Source organism: Erigeron canadensis, chromosome 1 (assembly GCF_010389155.1).
Source record: "Erigeron canadensis isolate Cc75 chromosome 1, C_canadensis_v1, whole genome shotgun sequence".
NCBI lineage: Eukaryota > Viridiplantae > Streptophyta > Magnoliopsida > Asterales > Asteraceae > Erigeron > Erigeron canadensis.
This window is the reverse complement of record NC_057761.1, coordinates 28,977,316-28,997,058: the sequence shown is the minus strand read 5'-3', so window position 1 is coordinate 28,997,058 and position 19,743 is coordinate 28,977,316. Positions and strand designations below refer to the sequence as shown.

The 19,743-nt window shown below is 33.2% G+C and overlaps 2 protein-coding genes across 2 annotated transcripts; both read left to right on the top strand.

Annotated features, from left to right (window-relative positions):
• The first annotated feature begins 4,424 nt into the window (after nt 1–4,424).
• Nucleotides 4,425–10,896, top strand: LOC122589147 (putative ABC1 protein At2g40090). Its single transcript, XM_043761396.1, has 13 exons — nt 4,425–4,596; nt 5,100–5,254; nt 5,350–5,475; nt 5,553–5,648; nt 5,918–6,018; nt 6,135–6,171; nt 6,299–6,517; nt 7,285–7,396; nt 8,897–8,988; nt 9,454–9,621; nt 10,045–10,158; nt 10,306–10,509; nt 10,635–10,896. Exons 1-12 carry the CDS (start codon nt 4,425–4,427, stop codon nt 10,504–10,506), a joined length of 1,593 nt encoding a protein of 530 aa, XP_043617331.1. The 3' UTR covers nt 10,507–10,509; nt 10,635–10,896.
• Nucleotides 10,897–13,499: 2,603 nt separating this feature from the next.
• Nucleotides 13,500–19,112, top strand: LOC122584278 (GDSL esterase/lipase CPRD49). The gene is made up of 6 exons (XM_043756494.1): nt 13,500–13,728; nt 16,549–16,626; nt 16,766–16,906; nt 17,526–17,602; nt 17,677–17,823; nt 18,577–19,112. The coding sequence occupies exons 1-6, from the start codon at nt 13,618–13,620 to the stop codon at nt 18,788–18,790; spliced, it is 768 nt and encodes a 255-aa protein (XP_043612429.1). The 5' UTR covers nt 13,500–13,617; the 3' UTR covers nt 18,791–19,112.
• Nucleotides 19,113–19,743: the final 631 nt, after the last annotated feature.

The window sequence follows — 19,743 nt, the reverse complement described above, 5'->3', positions numbered from 1 at the left end:
TCAAAGTGAGTGTAAAAACTACGACACCATTATGCTGCTTAAAATCTACTACCACTAATAAAGAACAATACAATCATACCTTTCCATAAAAAGCTAACAACCATTGTAACTCGACCTTCAAACCACTTGAGACGAATTCAACAGTCCAAAATGTTGGCCACATGTTAAAAACCAAGACGATCTAACGGTTGAATTTTTGGGGATCTTCTGTTTTGCGGGCTGCTGCAAGGTAAAACGGGGATATGGAAGTCTCCCTTTTTCTTCACTCAATAGTCAATATGATATGTGGCTGCCCAAAAGCATCATGTCCTAAATGTTAAAGTTCAACAAAAGTCAATAGACTTTTGCATTTGGGCCTAAGTGGGCTTTTTCGCATCGGTTAAAAGAAAACAAAACCCAACAGTACTTATAATTTGTCATATTGTGAAGTGTGAACATGTAGCTAGCATATGGTCTATTTTTGTAATTCTAACTATTTTATTGGTTCCACGACATATTCATCAAATTGATTTAACATTTATGTATATATTTTAGAGGTCTACATATTGTGCATGTTGGATTCTTGCGCCATCTAAGGACTAATTTTAGTAGCGGAATCAGGATTCGAAGTGACCTATAGTACACCTTTTTTTACCACTAGCCTTGCATTGTCGTAAAGTATCGACAAAGGCTAGATTGTTATAATTTTTAGCAATTTTAAGATTTTTTTGGTTATTTTTAATGGTTTTTAAGAGTTTTTTTTGGCATTTTCATACTTTCTATTTCTCATTTAGATGCACAAGTATGTATTTATAAGTTTTATTGTTAGAAAAATCTTTTTAAAGTTTAAAGTTATTTACATTGACCGGTATCTCATATTACTTTGACCCGTAACACTCATAAAGATTACATCACTTTCGAAAACAAATTACACTACGCCGATTTAGCGGACTCGTAGCCCGGGCTACCCCTAATTACAATGTGGTTCCGCCTATGACTAATTCGTCACTAAAAACAATAAATAAATAAGAGAGAAATTGTCACAAATCATCCATGTGGTTTCCTCGATTCGCATTTTGATCCCTGTGCTTTTTTTTTCTTTTTTTTTTTTTATCATTAGGTGTCCCTTTAATTTCCATTGCTAGTCGGCCTGCCATTAAGAACTGTTAGTTTTCATCCGTTAAACCCCTCATGTGCAATGCACGTGAGGACATTTTGTCCAGTTTGTAACCATAAGGACTATTTGTGATAAAATATCTTTGAGGAACTATTTGTGATAGAAGAAAAAAACTCATCATCTTCCTACCTCTCTTACTCCCACCACCAGCCAAACTTTCGGTCACCCTCACAGCCTCCTGCCGCCACTTCTTTTCACCATAAAAAACTCCGGCCATCATCCCAACAACAATTAGGGTTTCATCTTTAACCCTAAGCCTTAATTACTTAATCACAACCACAAAACCCTAATCTTTTTTTTTTCTATTTATCTCTCACACGGCCACGCACCAACAGACTACCACCACCTAACGACGGTCTAAAAAGAAGAAGAGACATTTAAGCTTCAATACAGGTTGTTATAGATCTGAGCATCCTCGATTATTATTTTTTTTCCCTTCGGTTTTGGTTTGAACCGCCATAGACTACCACTTTTCATCACCTTTTATCACTATCGTGAACCATCACTGTTTTGTCAATGTTTTCGGGACTGAAATGGTCAACTTTTGTCAATGTTTTGGTAACCTTAGTGGGATGGTGGTTCTCGGTTTCTGGCGGTGGCCGACCGGTCAAGAATGGTGGTCGGAGCAAAACTAATGGCTGTTAGTGTTAGGGACAGTTGGTAATGAAAATGAATAGTACAGGGACACCTAATGTTAAAAAAACGAGAGTAAAAGGATGAAAATGCGAATTGATCAAACCACATGGACGATTTGTGATAATTTCTCTAAATAAGACAAACAATTATATGAGATTATAAGAAGACATTTTGTCGTGATATAAATGTCATGTTTAATCGTTAATTGCCATTCGTCTTCTACTATATGGTTTATATCGTTGGTGAACAACTTATTGGTTTGAGGTTTCACTTTTCAGCGAATTGTGTTTTATGTACAAGGTCATGGTCGATTTCTACCCGTCCATGTTTTTTAGCGAGTGGTTACCCTTTAGAATTATTGAGTTTGATATATATATATGGTGGTCGATATATCATTTAGTTTTACTGAACTTTCAATGTTTTTAACCACAATTTTAATCTCGTCAGATATAAATGTATTAAGATAGTTCTTTGACACGTTTGTATCTTTTCATATATATAAACTAGGTCTTTTACCCGCACGATGTGCGGTTGCTTAAAAGTATAGTTGAATTAAGTCGGCTAAAAGTTTAGAATGTCAACAATTATTAGTAAGTTGTTTTTGTGTTTTATATACACTAATAAAAACTCATCTAAATATTATGTGGTGGCATCATGTATTCATACGTTTAACTTGTAGTTTTTGATGATAATTTATCAGTTTAAAGAAAGTTTTCACAATCTTAAAACCCTTCAGATTTTATCATGTTAACTATAACATTTGTTACTTGAAATCATATAAATTTTAACAAATCAATTGATATTCTGTTGCGGTTGTGATTTTATTAACTAAATAAAATAGTGCTTGTTTTTAGTTAAAAAGAAGATTTGATATTTAATATGACTGGTAATTCTGGTTAAAAAGAAATATGCCTAATTAATAATCAAAAACTACCTTTTAAATATCTTTTTATTTTTGCCTAAAAATAATTGTCATTGAAGTTTACGATTTCTTTTATAATTTTATAAGATAAATAATTTTATTTAATTGTCAAAGAACTGATATGATGTACCTAATTGCTATTTGAATGACAAGTTAACTCAAGAAGATGATGTTCTTAAGCTAATATTAAAAATAACATCATAAATAAAGTAAAAAGCAAAACAAAAAATTAAGTAACAATATTAAGAAAACATGGTTATAGTCTTATGGATGTCTCCATCTTACTAAAACATGAGGAAAAAGAAAATCAAAATATACTATGCAAGACAACAAAAAATTCTAAAATAACTTAGATAATATAAACGAACCTTAGGATCGAAAACAAATTCTTTTTGTGTTTTGGAAAGTGAATCTTTTGGTAGGGAGAAAATTTTAAGAAATTTATTATGAATATATATTGTGATTTGAAAGTGATCGAGTTTTACAATTGAAAACATATATTATAGATATTTATAATTAAATAATATTGTAAAAAAATTATAAAGATGATACATAAGCTTTTATCCTATGTGTTAATTTTAAAAAATAACTTTAAATTGAAGATGCCTTTAAAAAGCTAGGATTCCTACTGTTTTAATATGTATATAGATTCGTCATTTTCTACAAAGTAGAGCATTAGATATTGACACGTGTACCGAACTAATTTTTTTTTTTAATTTTTATAGTTGGGATGGTTGGAGGTGAGTAGTTGGCTTCATAAGTCAGTCATCTAATCTATTTGTACATTTCATAGGTGAATGAGATCTGTGGGTTACAAGTGAGTAGTTGGTATTGTACGTGTGAATCATCTAGCCTATTTGCAAACCAATCAGAGGGTATCTAAAGGTGGCCACTCATCCACCAAGGACTAGTTCCTGTCAACATCACATCAGCAAAAAATACTCTAAGGACTAATCCTTCCAAAATGCACCCAATGCACTCATCCCCCAAGGATTAGTTTTAGATACACTAATTTTTTTGTCTTCTTCTTTGTATATTGGATTAAAATAAAAGAAAAAAGCAAAAAATACCTGCATCAACTCGTCCTGCAGGAACGAGTGGGGCGGACGAGTGCGAGAGACGAGTGGAGGACTAGTCCCACCCAATGGTGTTCACTAGTCCCTCCACACCAAACAAGTGAGGGACGAGTCCCACTGAGTACCCTCTTAGGCAGATTAGATTGCTGTTGTCGCAAATATAAAGTTTAACACGTGTTAATTATCTAGTCTAACAATGTATTTTCCTTTCATCCAAACTATAAAGTTTTTTTATATTGGGGAACATCCCCCAAAATAATACCATATACAACTCAAAATCGTGGGCCAGGAAACTAATTTTATGTATATATGTTTCACTCGATTAAGATGGTAAAATATTTTGTATCGAAAATGTTTTTGGTGATTTTGCCTTTAGAAATTTAAAATTTTAGTAGCATCTTGAGAAAAAGAAACATATGCCGGCCAAGGAGACAAAGAAAATGATATACCTTTGTGATTGTCATTCCAATGCCAAAACTTCACAATATGACCGACATTGTTTGTTCAAATCAATTTCCGAAATTTTTTTACAAAATATTTCATCCTATAAGTATGTTTTTCTTTCATTTATTATTTACTGTACTTCACAATTTGATTGATATATATTTATATATATTCCATATATATAATAAAAATGTTGCGTTTTTCTAAATTAAAGCTTGCTATTACAGCCACCACCTTGGCCACAGCAGCTGTTGGCGCTAAAATCGCTAGCTCCGATGATCCTGCCACCACTCTCAAGCTCTGCACCATCGTCCCTACCCGCCTTTTTCGCCTTTCTGTCACCGCTGCCTGCATTGCTTTTGGTACCTTTTTTTTATTTTACTTCTTTATTCTACATAATTTTTTTTACATAATCTATATTAAACTTGTTTAAGTTCAAGTTCTAATGTGGCAATCAGGCATGGAGTTGCCCCTCTCCAATTTTGGTAGAATATAAATTTTTTTTATTTTAAAATTATATTTGGAATTTTGCCCCTGTTATATGAAAAAATAGATAAATATAGTGAATACATAAAAATCATAAAAGTTAACGTTATAAATTTGCCCCCTCGAGATAAATTTTCTGTGGTTACAATACAATTATCTAGATGCATAATTTAGAGTGTCACAGTTGTGTAACTCAAACAACATATGTCGAATAAGGAAGATTTTCCTTTCATGTTACACATTGAAGATGAATTTACATTGTATGTAATAGTTTATTCAATATAAGCAGCTGGTCAAAAAAATAATACGAGTAATAATAATAAAATCCTGTAGTAGATATTAATACAAGTATAATGCTCGCCTTTTTTCCCCCCCAAAGATTATGAGTACTCTCTAAGGGGACTGGCGGAAGATAGTGATGAGAGGGAAAGAGTTAAGCATGAAGTTCACACCAGGAGTGCATGTAGGCTTAGAGACTTATGTTTCAAAAATGGTGGAGTTTATATAAAGCTTGGTCAACATATTGGTCAACTGGTACGGCAGGCCTCCTTTGATCACCATAATTTAGTTTCGATAAAAGTAACATGTGATTTCAAGGTTGGACTGCTAATTATTAATTTCTTATGTAGGAGTACTTGGTACCCATAGAGTATGCTAAAATAATGAAGGATTCGATGTTGAATAGGTGTCCAACCTCTACATATGATGAAGTGTGCCAAGTTGTGAAAAAAGAACTTGGTGCGCCTCCTGAAGAGGTATGTTTAGCGTTTATCATATCGCTATTCATTTTTATGAATTCTTGACTGATTTATGCAGTATTTTTCTTACTTAGATTTTTTATGAGTTTGATCCCGTTCCAATTGCAAGTGCTTCTCTTGCTCAAGTCCATGTTGCCCGTACTCATGAGGGGGAAAAAGTTGCCGTGAAGGTTATAAACTCATATTATTCTCCCAAGATATAGTTTCTCCAGTTGCCTTTGGCAAGATTTGAACTTGTGACTTACAGCCTTCATTTGTGGGCTCATATGGTCACATGATAGCAGTACCAGTTGATCTATGATCAATTGATTTGTGGGCATGACATCTATGTGGTGTGCGCTATGGATATCATGACAGTACATGGGACCAGCGGGTTATCACTCATTTACCCTTTTTATATATTTCAAAATCATTATTTGATCTTCTGCTGCTGTTTTAGGTGCAGCATACACACATGACAGATACTGCAGCTGCTGATTTGGCCACGGTGGACTTCATTTATACTACTTTGCACCGTCTTTTTCCTTCATTTGATTACAGGTTTATATCTTTTGTGAAGAATATCTAAATTTTGTGTGAGAGTTTAATTATGTAATACTCATTTAAAGACTAACATTACATGGATACAACCTAAACTTTAGTGGGTTTTGATGTAGGTGGTTGATAGATGAAGCACGAGATACTTCACCAAAGGTTAGCTTTGAAGCCTTCCATTGTTTTTCCTTAAATATCGAAGTGCATGCACGCTATTTGTGGTTGTCTGTTACTCTGTTTATGGACTTCTAGTTTTGTTGCAATAAGTTTTCTTTATGGTTATCAGGAGCTAGATTTCTTAATTGAAGCGAAGAACAATGTAAAATGTATGGATAACTTTCGAAGGTTATCTCCTCATATTGCAGCATATGTATATGCCCCAAGAGTATATTGGACTCTGAGTACCTCAAAGTTATTGACCATGGAATATATAGAAGGTCCACAAGTCAACGATTTGGAGAACATTAGAAAACTTGAAATACGACCAGATGATATTTCAAAATTAGTAAGGCCATTTCTTCTTTTTTGCCTTACGTTGTCCATTTTAATGAACTTATTTGGCTAGAAAAAATGTAGGTTTGTGTGGCAATAACATTAAGTTGCTTATCCCCAATTTTTGTTTTAGTGAGTTTTTGAGCCATGGTATCTGATTATTTTATTGCGAACTAAAGGGGTGGTAATTTCGACCCATACAGTTATGAATGATATGATATGGGGTATGTTTCATCTCCAGTTGTCTAACTGAGAAAAATATATCTTAAAGTGTCAAATGGGTCGAAACGTCACCCAAAGATTAAATTTAACGCAACAAAACCTCTGTATATTCTTAATGAACTAAAGATGTTTTTTTTAACAGAATAAACTAAAGAAGTTAATGTTGTGGTTAAAAAAGTATACTTTTTGTAATGTGTTATTATATGACACTACCTATTGGTAGTAACAAAATTAACTTAATTGGAAAAATGATATTTTTACTCATTATGACCCGAATCATTTTTGAATTGTTACCCAGTCTGGCTGCTCCACCCATTTTGCCACTTTTATAAACTAACAATGGCATGAAAATGTCCAAAAGCAAAAATTAACAGTTTTTGGGAATGATGGAAATCATAAATGCAAGAAAAACAGCATACTAGGCGCCTTGGTCTAAGAATGCTTATTCTTGCATAATATCAAAGTTGTTTCTATTATTTCCACAAGAGCAATTGATTGCAACAAAAATCCTGTTTCCATCGTTTAAAAAGTCTCACTCGTTTGGTTGGACTCATGAAGGTTAGTCAAACTTTTGCTGAAATGATTTTCAAACATGGATTCGTGCACTGTGATCCACATGTTGCTAACTTGCTAGTTCGTCCAATGCCTTCGGGTAGAAGTAGCATTTTTGGTAAGTCCTTTTATTTCTGATTCTGCTGTTTAGAATTCTAACAGATAGATGTGTGCACTATGAATTCCAGTTGATTGTAATATTGACTAGTTATCTCTGAGTATATATGACTAGTGATATTATAATTTTTTATTCTACTTCTAAATGCATCAAAATCTTTTACTGATTCATATCTTTTACTTACATCTTGAGGTTTTTTTACTTAAATTGGCATATGAATATATGAATCCTTAAGAAAATGGTAGAGATGAAATTACATTTAGTCTTGTATATATAGCTTTATTGGAGTTCAATTTTTGCTAATACTAGAAAACAGTTGCATACGACAGTTAAAACTAGAGGTGGCAAGATGGGCGGGTTAGGTAAGAAGCCAAAACGGCAAAAATAAAATTTTATTTATTTATATATAACTATAATTTAAATAATGTGTTAGTTATGATTGCAAAACAATACTGTACTATTACAGTAGTAATCTAAATCTATTACAATAGCAACCTAAATCCTAAACCTACCTCTAGGCAATATGATCGATATAACAGTTTCTTGGCTTATGTATCTCCTGTTTAATAGCCTGGGTGCTGATAAATGGTGCCTGCTTCTTTGTATATCATATAGTATCTACGGATATAATATAATTTATAGCAATGACATTGGATATAAATAAATTGCTAAATTGTGTGAATGCTTTGGCTTGAATTCTTCATTTCCTGCAACTTGTCTTGTGTATTTAATTGTATGTTACTATCAGTCTTAACATATCATACACCCCAGTCTAAGTTATGAAATTTTAAAGGAATCATTGCATTTAATTTGATTACAATACTGTTGGCCCCATCCGGATCATCTCGGGCTCGAATCAAACATGTCTAATGAACAAAACTCACACACACAAACTCACACTTTGTATATAATGAATTCTGTTATGTTTTACAATGCATAGACACTTGTATATATAGACATATTTCCTAACCATTGTGACTCCTCACGAAAGGTCACAACTTTCCATACATAACTACCATCGTGACTTTTCCTAAAAGTCACACCCTTCCATAAATAACTTCCTATAACCGAAACTACCATTCGGTTAATAACTTTATTATTGACATACTAGACCCCTTAACTTATAAACATTACAAACACGACTCTAAATACACAAACTAATTACACAACGACCCGTTAACATGGATTAATGAATTAATATTCAACAAATACTGTACCATTAAAGAATAATATTTGTTTGTTTGTTTCTTCCTTGAATATAGTGATTAAGGAGGTTTGTATGCATATGAATAGTTTAATACACCTTGGGCGACTTATGAACAATTTATTTTTGGTTAAGTCTGTAAGTCTTAGCCATCTAACCTGTTGGTGATAAAGTATAACACAATTGAATCAATATTTAGGTAAATAAGCAACATTGCTGTTTCTAGTTTATCTCATGAAAATCTCCTACTTCCTCGTCTGATTGGGTTTGCTGTGGTTAATTTTTTCTGTGCAAAGGAAGACGCAAACCGCAATTGGTACTCCTTGACCATGGTATCTACAAAGAACTTGACACTTACACAAGGACTAGCTACGCAGCTCTCTGGAAGGTGCACCTTGTTTTTTCCCGAATCTACCTGGCACCTTGTTACAACCTGAATCTATCTGTCCTATCTAGTAGTGTCGAGATAGCCAAAAGGTCTAAACGGCACAAGTTGATCTGTAACACTTTTAGTTAGTGTTTAAATGCAAATATATAAGTTGTGCGATGTAAAGAACAACCAAGTACTTTTCATAAAACAATAAGGGGGCTTTATGCTTCAAAATAGACTGGGTTTCGTTGCCTGCTAAAATTTTGAGTCTACCAGTTTGGCCATTAGAGACTACAGAGGAAAAATAACCTGAATTGATCCATTCAGATATAAATGGTTCGTGATTCCTCTTTTTTATTTACTTCATCTACTATTTATTTTACTATCTGTTTTTCTTCGACATTTTAAAAAAATATTAAAAACGGCTACTTAAAAGAGAGAAAAAACAATGATCAGAGTGCTTCAATGAGATTTCTTTTACAGGCTCTAGTATTAGCTGATCACTCGGCAATTAAGGAAAATTGCACTAAACTTGGTGCTGGAGAGGATATGTATACATTTTTCAGTAGCATTCTCACAATGAAACCATGGGAGACAGTTATTGATCCGGCTGCTGATCATTTAGCCATACACGATCAGTCAGACCTTCACGTAAGATTCTATTGTTGAAATATCATAAAAATTAATCAGGTTTTGGTCACATTTTTATATTTTGTATAACCAAATTTTCTATCTAATATAGTAATATATGACCAAGAACTTCAATTTAAGGTAATCTTGAGAGTTAACACGTTTTGACGTTTCATGTCACTGTCAGTTAGATAGAAGTCAACATGGTCAAATTTACTAACACATTCGCTCCCATATCTTCGTTTCAACGTAGTAAATGGGTTAAATTATCTTAAAACTGGAGTTTTTGTAAGTTTGATGGTTTTGATGGCATAAAAAAGGTTGGATGCCTAATTAGAACTTCGACCACAGTTGGTTAGCTTTATATGCAATGAGTTCAATATTTTAAACGGCTTTAAAATTTAACATCTGTATTCTGGTCTCGTTATGCACTTTGATTTGCAGATATACGGTCCTGAATATTTTCCACAATTCACAGAACTTCTACGTAGACTGCCACGTGTCATACTTCATATGATGAAAACAAATGATTGTATACGTTCAGTCAACAATGCATTGGTATATCTTTTTCCAAGTCTTCATAGAAATTCATGCTTTTCGTTTATGACTTTTACTTCTTTCAAGGCCCATATGTCTGAAAAATGAAAAAAAAAATGGATCCATGTAGCACCTTTTCCGACATTTGGCACTTTTGTATCTTGACAGTTGCAAAGACCTTCTCTCGGGTCATTCCTGATCATTGGGAAAGTTTCATCTGAAGCAGTTATTGGGGAAAAATGGGCAAATGCAAAATCCATTTTTAGCTTGATACGTGTTTGGTTGGAAGAAATCTCACTAGAAGCCCGCTTTACGCTATTGCAACTAGCCTTATGGGTCCTGGAATTCAAGAGATCTTTGAGCTTGTGAAAGGTTATATTTTATATTTGGGCCAACACTCTGTCAGTTTGTTATTTTTGTACATTTTTTCCGGGCGTTTTACAACATATGAAGGTAAATGCATTGATAGTAAGAAATTTGATGTCTTTCTTGAATAGGATGGAGCTTTTGGAAGGTTCAGTACATAACATGAGATATCATATGTGCTTTTTGGACAAAATTACTGGGAAATTTTCATTATTGAAGACAAATATACTGAAACTCTCTTGACTTTCTTAGTCAATAATTCCGATTCTAAAGCATTTTCTAACCTTACTTTGTTATCTATCAACTTCAGAAAAATCAGGTGTGTGATAGAACTGGTTTACAACCTTCTGTCTAAAAACCTAAAACTAATCTGCACATGGTCCTTGTTCTAATAATACGCAAACATGAAAGTTTGGTTCTAATAATTTGTCATTATCTTGTTAGAGTGCTCTCATTTTCTTATACAGCGACAGTAGTTACTAGTTAATTAGTTTATAGCTTCGTTAGGAGTATAACGAAGACCCTCACCAAAAGTATTGTTCTTCAAAAGTATTGTCCACAAGAGTGTGAGCATGCCCTTATTTTCGTTAAAAAGCATGATATGTCGAATGTATTTTTGTACAATCCTGTTGCTATCCTTGCTAGAGGCACGATAGTAATGTAGCTGACTCGATGATCCATGGGTGTGGTCATTTAGTTGATTGCCATGATCTATGTACGGTACCCATGTGGTTGTTCATGTTAGTCGATATAATGCACCCATAAAGTTATAAATAACTTTAGGGAATCCCCATCCATGTACATTAGTGTGATTAAGCAATCTATCAATGTGGTCATATGGTATAGAGATGAATAATGTGATTAGAATAGTATGTCGCTATAAAAACATAAAAAAAAAATGTGACTGTCATATGTATAGCATCTTCATTTTATTTGCTCCAAGGTTATGAATTCATATAGGAGGTACAATGTATTTATGTAGTATATTCTTAATTTCTTGTAATAAAATCAAGATATATCGGCTCTCCTGAATATATCGGAGCCAAATGCTCGATGACCTTTTATTTACACATTATACGTATATCGTTATAATAAAAGTTGGGATAAAGATATATTATAGAAATAAAAAAGATGGCATTTTTTTAATTTTGTGTCTAAGGTAGATCATATTAATTGAAGGTGTGGGAGTGTCGTGTTGGAATGAAAACATGAATACAAAGTGGGTAAACGAGTTAATGCAGAAGGTCGTAGCATGCTTTATTTGGTAAACTATCATATCTTATTCAATTTCTATCTTACATACCCGTATACACTTGGAATAATGAGCAACTTCATGAAAAAATGTACGAGTATACGTATTCATGTTATACCAAAAACGAAACATATACAAGAAAAAAAAGCAAAATGTATATTAACTTCTTTAGGTGTAGTAAATGCGTTTAACCAAAAACTGAATAAAAACAAGGATATATTTTGTTCTCAATCTGTGATGGACTATCAATAGAGGTAGGTAGGTTTCATCTTTTACTATAGTCATAAAAAAGCGAATACCTCTGGTCTTGACTAGAGAACCAAACGATGCTAGGTAAATTGGCAAGATCTATTAATGTAGTTTTTAGATATCTTTGCTATCTTATTAAAAAGGATTAAAGACTTAGCTTGTTGTCCATTTGCATTAGATTTTCATATAAAGCAGAAATTTACCGTTGTTACATTATGAAGGTGAGTTTTGTTAACATTATAAAAAATGATAGTTCTAATATGTAAAAAGAAAATATTAAAAAGAGACTTTGAAATGAATAAATTGATACTCATATTATTATAAACCACCCTAAAACCATTTAAACAATCAAGTTTGAAGTATATCTTTGACAATATATATATATATTTTAAATTAATTAATGATTAATGACGTCCAATTTATTCGAGTTTTCTTTCTTTTCAATCATGGGGATAGATAGGGCTATCAATGGGTTCGGGTTGGCAGGTTCAGGTTGGCAGGTTGGTGGGTTGAAAAACTCCGACCCTAACCCAACCCACTAAAAGTTTCGGGTAAGAAATTTCAACCCTGACCCACAACCCGCCAACCCATGTGACCTGAGAAGCAAAATATATAAATATAAAATGGAATAAATCAACCAATATAAAGCTTTATCATTGATGGTGTAAGCCGAAAACGAAGGGTAAAAGAAAGAAATACGAGGGTACTGTTAATACTTGACACAAAGTTAACAAACTTACCGTCTCATCTCACTTATCATCTCACAGAATTTTAAATCCTCATTTTATTTTATATTTGAAGTTACTTTAGGTTAGAAATATAAAAAATGAGAATAGGGCGTATGAATTAGTGTAATGTGGAGTATGTATTATTATATATAATTCAATTATTTTAAAGATATTGGGTTGGCGGGTCGACCAAACAACCCAACAACCCAACCCGGACCCAACCCAAAAAAAATCAGGTTGACAGGTTGGAGAGTCGAAAATACTCAACCCCAACCTGATTTTTTTCGGGTTGGGTTTCAGGTTGGGTCGAAATTGACAACCCTAGGTATAGATATTTATAATGCCTATTAAAAGGGAACCTCCTCTTTTATTACTATAAAAATATAAATGAAATACTATCTTGTCTTCAACAATTACTTTTATTTTATCTTCTTCACATAATATATTTATAATACGTTTGATAAAAACAAAAATCTCTACATTACCCCCTTTCCAAACAAAACCTTTTACAGTAATAATCACCTCAACACCGTCACCACCCCTCTCCTATTGACTCCTTTATCAACTGTCGTCAACCACCACCACTTATCGCCCCTACCGTCATAATCGTTGCATCACGCAGAGATACGTTTTAGCTGATTCATCGATGTAAAAATTAAAAACATTTAAATAGAAAGTGGTTAGAAATCAATAAATACAAGTATACAACCCCACTCATATATTAATTTAAACATTTAATAAAAATAAAAACATTAAAAACAATTCATCTCCCTCCGTTCTCTCAAACTCTACCCATCGCCTAATTTTTCACCTATACATACATTCTTTTATATATATATCTATCTATTGAACTCCCGATCAAACCAGCAGTACAAAAATTCCGATATGATTGGACCGGCGAGGCCACAAATTGTGTTATTTGGATCATCAATTGTTCAGCTTAGTTTCAGTAATGACGGTTGGGGCGCCATTCTTGCTGACGTCTACTCTCGTAAGGTATATATATATATATAATTATGTATATGTATATATGCTCCTTTTCTTTCGTATATTTCAGCTATTTTTCATCAAATTTAATTCGATTTTGTTACATATATCTTGTGTTTTCTTAATTATATGCATCATTTGTGATCACTAATTGTTTTTATTAATTTTAAAAAATGTATATATACATGTGATGTATCTATATAAGTAATTATGGGGTCAAAATGTAACCAACTTGTCGCATTTTGCTATTGTGTATATGAGGATATAAAACTTTTAAACCATTTATTGTGTGTATAAAATTTTCAATCTATTGCTATTGAATGTATTCATAAGTAGTCATATAAGTTAACATTGTAAGAATTCGGAGTCGGTTTACAACTTATGATAGGTTGCATACATACGTAAGTAACGCCCAATGCCGTCTCCCACGGGTTTTGGGTCCCAATACCTCGACGGTGTATGGGGGAGGTTATGATGTAGACAGCCTTACCCCTACCAGACAGTGTAGAGAGGTTGCTTTCAAGTACTATCTAAAGATAGAAAAGCACCTCCAACCTTGCAAGGGATGAGGATGGAACCCATGACCTCTGTTTCCAGAGGCAATAGTGTTAACCACTTGATCCAACCTTGCTGCAAAACGTTCCAAGTACTATGTTTTAACCTATCTAAAGATAGGTTGGATACATACGGTAACAATAAAATTGGAAGTTTGACCACACAATAAACTTTTTGGAAGTTTGGTATAGTGGTACACATAATAGCAAAATGTGACAAGTTGGATGCATTTTGATGAAGTTAGTTATTGAAAACATGCTTTTAGCTTTCTGTATACTAGAATAGTGCCCGTGTGATGCCGTGACAGTTTTAGGTAGTTTTAAGACATAGTATCCAAGATTCCTCGATCAAGTGGTTAACATCCTTGCCTCTGGAGACAGAGGCCAAGGTTTCTATTCTTATGTCTTGCAACGTTAGAAGTCCCTTATCGATAGAACCTGGAAGTAGCCTCTCTACCTTAGGTATGAGTAAGGCTATCTACATATATCTTAACCTCCCCCATATACTCTCGTGGTATTGGGACCCAAAACCCGTGGAAGACGGCATTGGGCATGGGCGGCTCAACATAATATATGGACCAAGCCATCGCTTTAGGCCCCCAAAATCTAAGGCCTCAGTATTTTGTATAGTAGGCTTAATGTTTGGATTTTGATATAGGTATCATTCTATAATTTGCATTCCTATAACATACTTTTTGGTTTTTTACATCAACATCTGTATCTTTTTATTATTAGTAGTTCAACAACATACGTTGAACTACCTTCTCTTTTCTTTTCTTTTGTTGTTTGATTTATATGCTAATGAGCTAGGCCTCCAAAACTGATCTCGCTTAAGGCCACCAAAAACCTTAAGCCGTCACCGGCACTGGGTGTTACTTATTACTATTTATATTGATACAAAATTTGAAAGTTTACTTATTAATCAAGCTTACCGGTTGTCAAGTAACCGGTTACCATATTGCTTATGTTGGGACAAATTATGAAAGCTTATTATTTATATACAAATTACAATGTTATTTTACTTGGAACAAAAGTGTAAGTATGTTTTTATCATGTACTTTCCCTTTATGAGTCATTGATTTGTGATATTGATCTTTTAAAATATACTCGTAGTCAATATGAGATAGTACATAGTCGTTGTACACTGTACAAACTTTGAGCAGTCAACTGATGTCTTAAATGATAGTGATGAGGACTGACAACTATTTCATAGGGTGGTTGGTGAAAACTTCTGTACTTTTTAAATGATAAATTACCTTAGTCTTAAGTATTTAAGAATATATCATCTATGAAAATCATTTAGGCAGTTACGAATGGTTTGTATTATCTCAATGTAGTATTGTTTTTGGGAGCAAACTCTTGAAAATTTACATATGTGAGAAGGGGAATTTGAGGGTTGATATCAAATCTAAGTATGTGAACTTGGGGTTTTGCATAAGTTGATTAAAACACAATCGGTTTATACTAATAATGAGAAACCATTAGCGATAAAGAATATGCTAAGTGCCATTTTTTGCCATTAAAAAAGGTAAATGGGTGCGAACCCTCAGGTCCCATGTACCGTCTTGCTACCCAAAGCACACACCGCATAGAACTCATGCCTGGTAAGTCACCATCCTCACACATGGCTCAGACATGGCTCACACAATAGTGACTCCACTTGCCTTTGGCAAATTTTGAACCTGTGACCTCTAGTCTTCATCTGTGAGCCCATGTGGTCATATGATGGCGGTAATAGATTCTAACTTAAGAATTTTGTTTTAACCTTTTTTTCCAGTTAAAAATCAGGAATTTAAAATCTTTCTGCAGTTAGAATTATCAAGTTAGAAGCTCTAGAATGTAAACACAAACTTTGTAACTAAGTCTTTGCTATCTGTGACCGTGGAAACACAGTGCCAAAACTAGTATTGTATTCCTTGATTGTTAATGATAAATAAAAGCCTTTTATTTTCTCTGGAAATACGATAGGCAGATATGTTCCATCTTGTTCATTTGGCACTTAGTTCTCTGTTTTTGCATGATGCCTAAAACTGACGAACAACTTCTATGTAATGATATGGCCTTTGAAGCATCTTGGCCTTTTTCTAACCTGAGAAGTTTCCACTTATCTGCAGCTCGTTTGAACTAAAGAAATTTGAAACATTAAATTTTATACTTCTTAGGGTTTATATCATATATCCCCCTAATGGACTGCTCATTGTTCTTGGTGATGACCCTGCTTGTAATTATATATTAGTCAATCTTTACAGTGTGTATCTCTTGTATATTATTGCAGGCAGATATAGTGTTACGAGGGTACTATGGCTGGAATTCCAGACGTGCTATCAAAGTTGTTGATCAGATTTTTCCAAAGGTAATCTTTGATAGCCAGTTGATAATTCATACCATATACTTGCATTTTTGAACTTAAATTGCCACACGATGACTGTTTGAGTATGTATGCTTATACATTGTGCTGTTCTTTATAATGGTGTCGTTCTATTCTCATGTAGGATGCTGCTAGTCAGCCTTCACTGATCATTGTTTACTTTGGTGGTAATGATTCGATGGGACCTCACTCATCTGGTTTAGGTCCACATGTTCCTCTTCCCGAATATATTGAAAACATGAGGAAAATTGCTAGCCATCTAAAGGTACCATTTCTTCATGACATGTTTTTTTCAGACTACATGAATGGTTACATGTAGCAGACCACTCCGAATAGCCAAATAGGTTAGACCTTTTGGAATGTGCTCCATCCATGACTTTAAATAAAAAATTAAATGAATATATAAAGGAAGTTTATCATCTTTTCTTTTTATACAATCATGGTTACTAAAAGTCGCATACTTGCAACAGTTCGTCTTTAATGCTTAAATGAACAGATTCTTGCTTCTGATAAACTGATAGTGTTCAAATTATTAGTTTCATACCAACTGCAACAAAACATAGTATTTAAGGGTAAACTAGAATTACCAATTTGCCTATCCTTTAAACATAAGAAACTTTTACACACTTTCTACAAAAAGTTTTTTTTTAATCATACAAATGTATCTTTTTGGTCATTTTATCTGTTAATATCGTAGCTAATGAGGGTTTTCCAAACACAACTTTTTATAATCAGATTACTACAATTTTGATCAGCAGAAACACGTCCAAACACTATCCACTACAAAATTTAGTACAACTGATCATGATTATCCCATCTCACTAAATTACTTTATCAACGCACATTAAAAAACCCTTTAATGCTGACACCAATATGAAAATCAGGGCCTTTCAGAGACAACTCGTATAATCTTTCTTACTTGCCCACCCGTGGATGAGGTCAAACTTGCTGAAACTACAAGGTACGAGGATTATTTTACTAGCGAGATGTGTTCAAGCAATGCATCTAAGGCCTGTTTACTTTTATGTAAAACAGCTCAGTATTTAGTGAACTTGTTCGAACAAATGAGTTATGCAAGAAGTATTCAGATGCCTGTGTAGAGCTGTGCAATGAGATGGGAATCAAAGTTATTGATCTTTGGACTGAATTTCAGAAACGAGATAATTGGTTGTCTTTCTTTACGTAAGCATTCTTGCCTTTTATCATTTGCACTAGTATTTTATTGATGCAAAAAGTTTAGAGTTGGCACTTTAGAACCATTTAATGGAGAATGGGTTTTTGTTGGCCTTAATGCTGTATTTTATCTCAGACTGGTCAAATTGGTCTTGCGAAAGAAAAAACAATAGTTGAAACTTGAAAGAGGTGAACCAAATGATTCAAAAGTTGCTTGAAGTCTACTTTAATGCATATAACTTTCTAAAGAAAATCAATTTAAGTTTTAGATAACTATTGTAATATATTGTTTTTGTACTGATAAACTTGTAGTTAACATATTAGCTGTTTGTAATTTGTATTGTTAAACTGGTCAAAAAAGTCAATCCAACTCGGTCTATTTCAGTGTACTAAGTTGGCCCACTTCAACCCAACCCGGCCTTTTTGGTGTACTAAAGTGACCTATTATCCAACCTGCCTGTCTTGCCGCCTCCAAGATATCACTATGCCGATAAGGCGATAAATCAAGGGTTATATTTGAAGTGTTACATTACTAACATGGAAGACCCATACGGCATGGTGGGCATCCTATACAATCAGGGTATAAAAGCTTATATATTGTAACAACATGGATGTAGTAACATTTTATTGAATGTTCAATATTATGATAAAAGTAATAGATTATTTATTAAAAGGTTTGTTTTACAATAACCGACGACCCTTATCACATCTAACTTCAATATATTTTTACTAAATTGTATTAGTTATAAACTGTTCCTCCAGGGACGGCGTACATTTATCAGGTGAAGGAAGCAAGGTAGTTGTTGAGGAGATACTAAAAGTGCTCAAAAACGCAGAATGGGAACCAAGTTTACATTGGAAATCCATGCCCACCGAGTTTTCTGAGGACTCACCATACGATTTAGTGTATTCAGATGGAAAAACAACTCTAAATCCGTCTGACTGGACCTTCCACAGAGAAATTAAATGGGACTAGTAGAGATCTTACTATTTGTGCAAAATTTGTGCTGATGCAGAGTTGCAAGTCACGCATTTGGCTACAAGTAAGCAATACTTCCTATCACAGTAACGGAGAGTTGTACCTGTGTCGTCTAAATCTGGTTCATTATACTTGCAATGATTCTGTCACACCCTTCTAATGCATCTAGAACAAGTAGCATTGGTAATTAGATATCTTGTTTACAGGCATACATTTAAACTTGCTGTTTTTGTATGGAAAAGTTGCACCATATGCTTAAGAGCTTGTATGTTATCCGAATTCTGTAATTTATTGTACTTAGAAAACTACTTAATGAATATTGCTGATTGTCTTAGTAAGTCACATTATTTTTGCTGGGGAGTAGGAAGATATTTAAGTTAGCATTATTTTAATTTAAAAGTAATTGACATAAATGGTAGTATAGTTATTTTATGGTTAAGAAATGCATGTTTTGTAAATAACTTTATTAAGAATATTATAGAGATATTAGTTGAAAATATTTAAATTAATTAATAAAGAGATGTTTGGATAAATATGGGTGTAAAATATTTTAAGGATATATCGGGTGAATTTAGTTTGAGAGTTAAAAATGTGTTGAAAATTAATGGTATTTTGGATATTTTAAAGCTAGAGAGTTAAAAAGGAGAAGTGTATATTGTTTATTAATCTCTATCTCTATATTAAATAAAAAAGGATTGTTATGACATCATCATTTATAAAGTTAACTTGCTTGTCACCTTTCAATTCTTTCTTGATATTTAGTTTTTTTTATTTAATTTACTTATGATGTCATAAAATTTTTCTTTTTTTAAATTTATTGAATTTTTCTTTTTATTTTTTATGATGTTAATTTTTAAAAAATGTTTTAATTTCTTCTAAAAATTCTAATAATTTATACATGGTCTTTTAAGTTCCATCATTTAAATAATTTTGTAACAACAGATATTTAA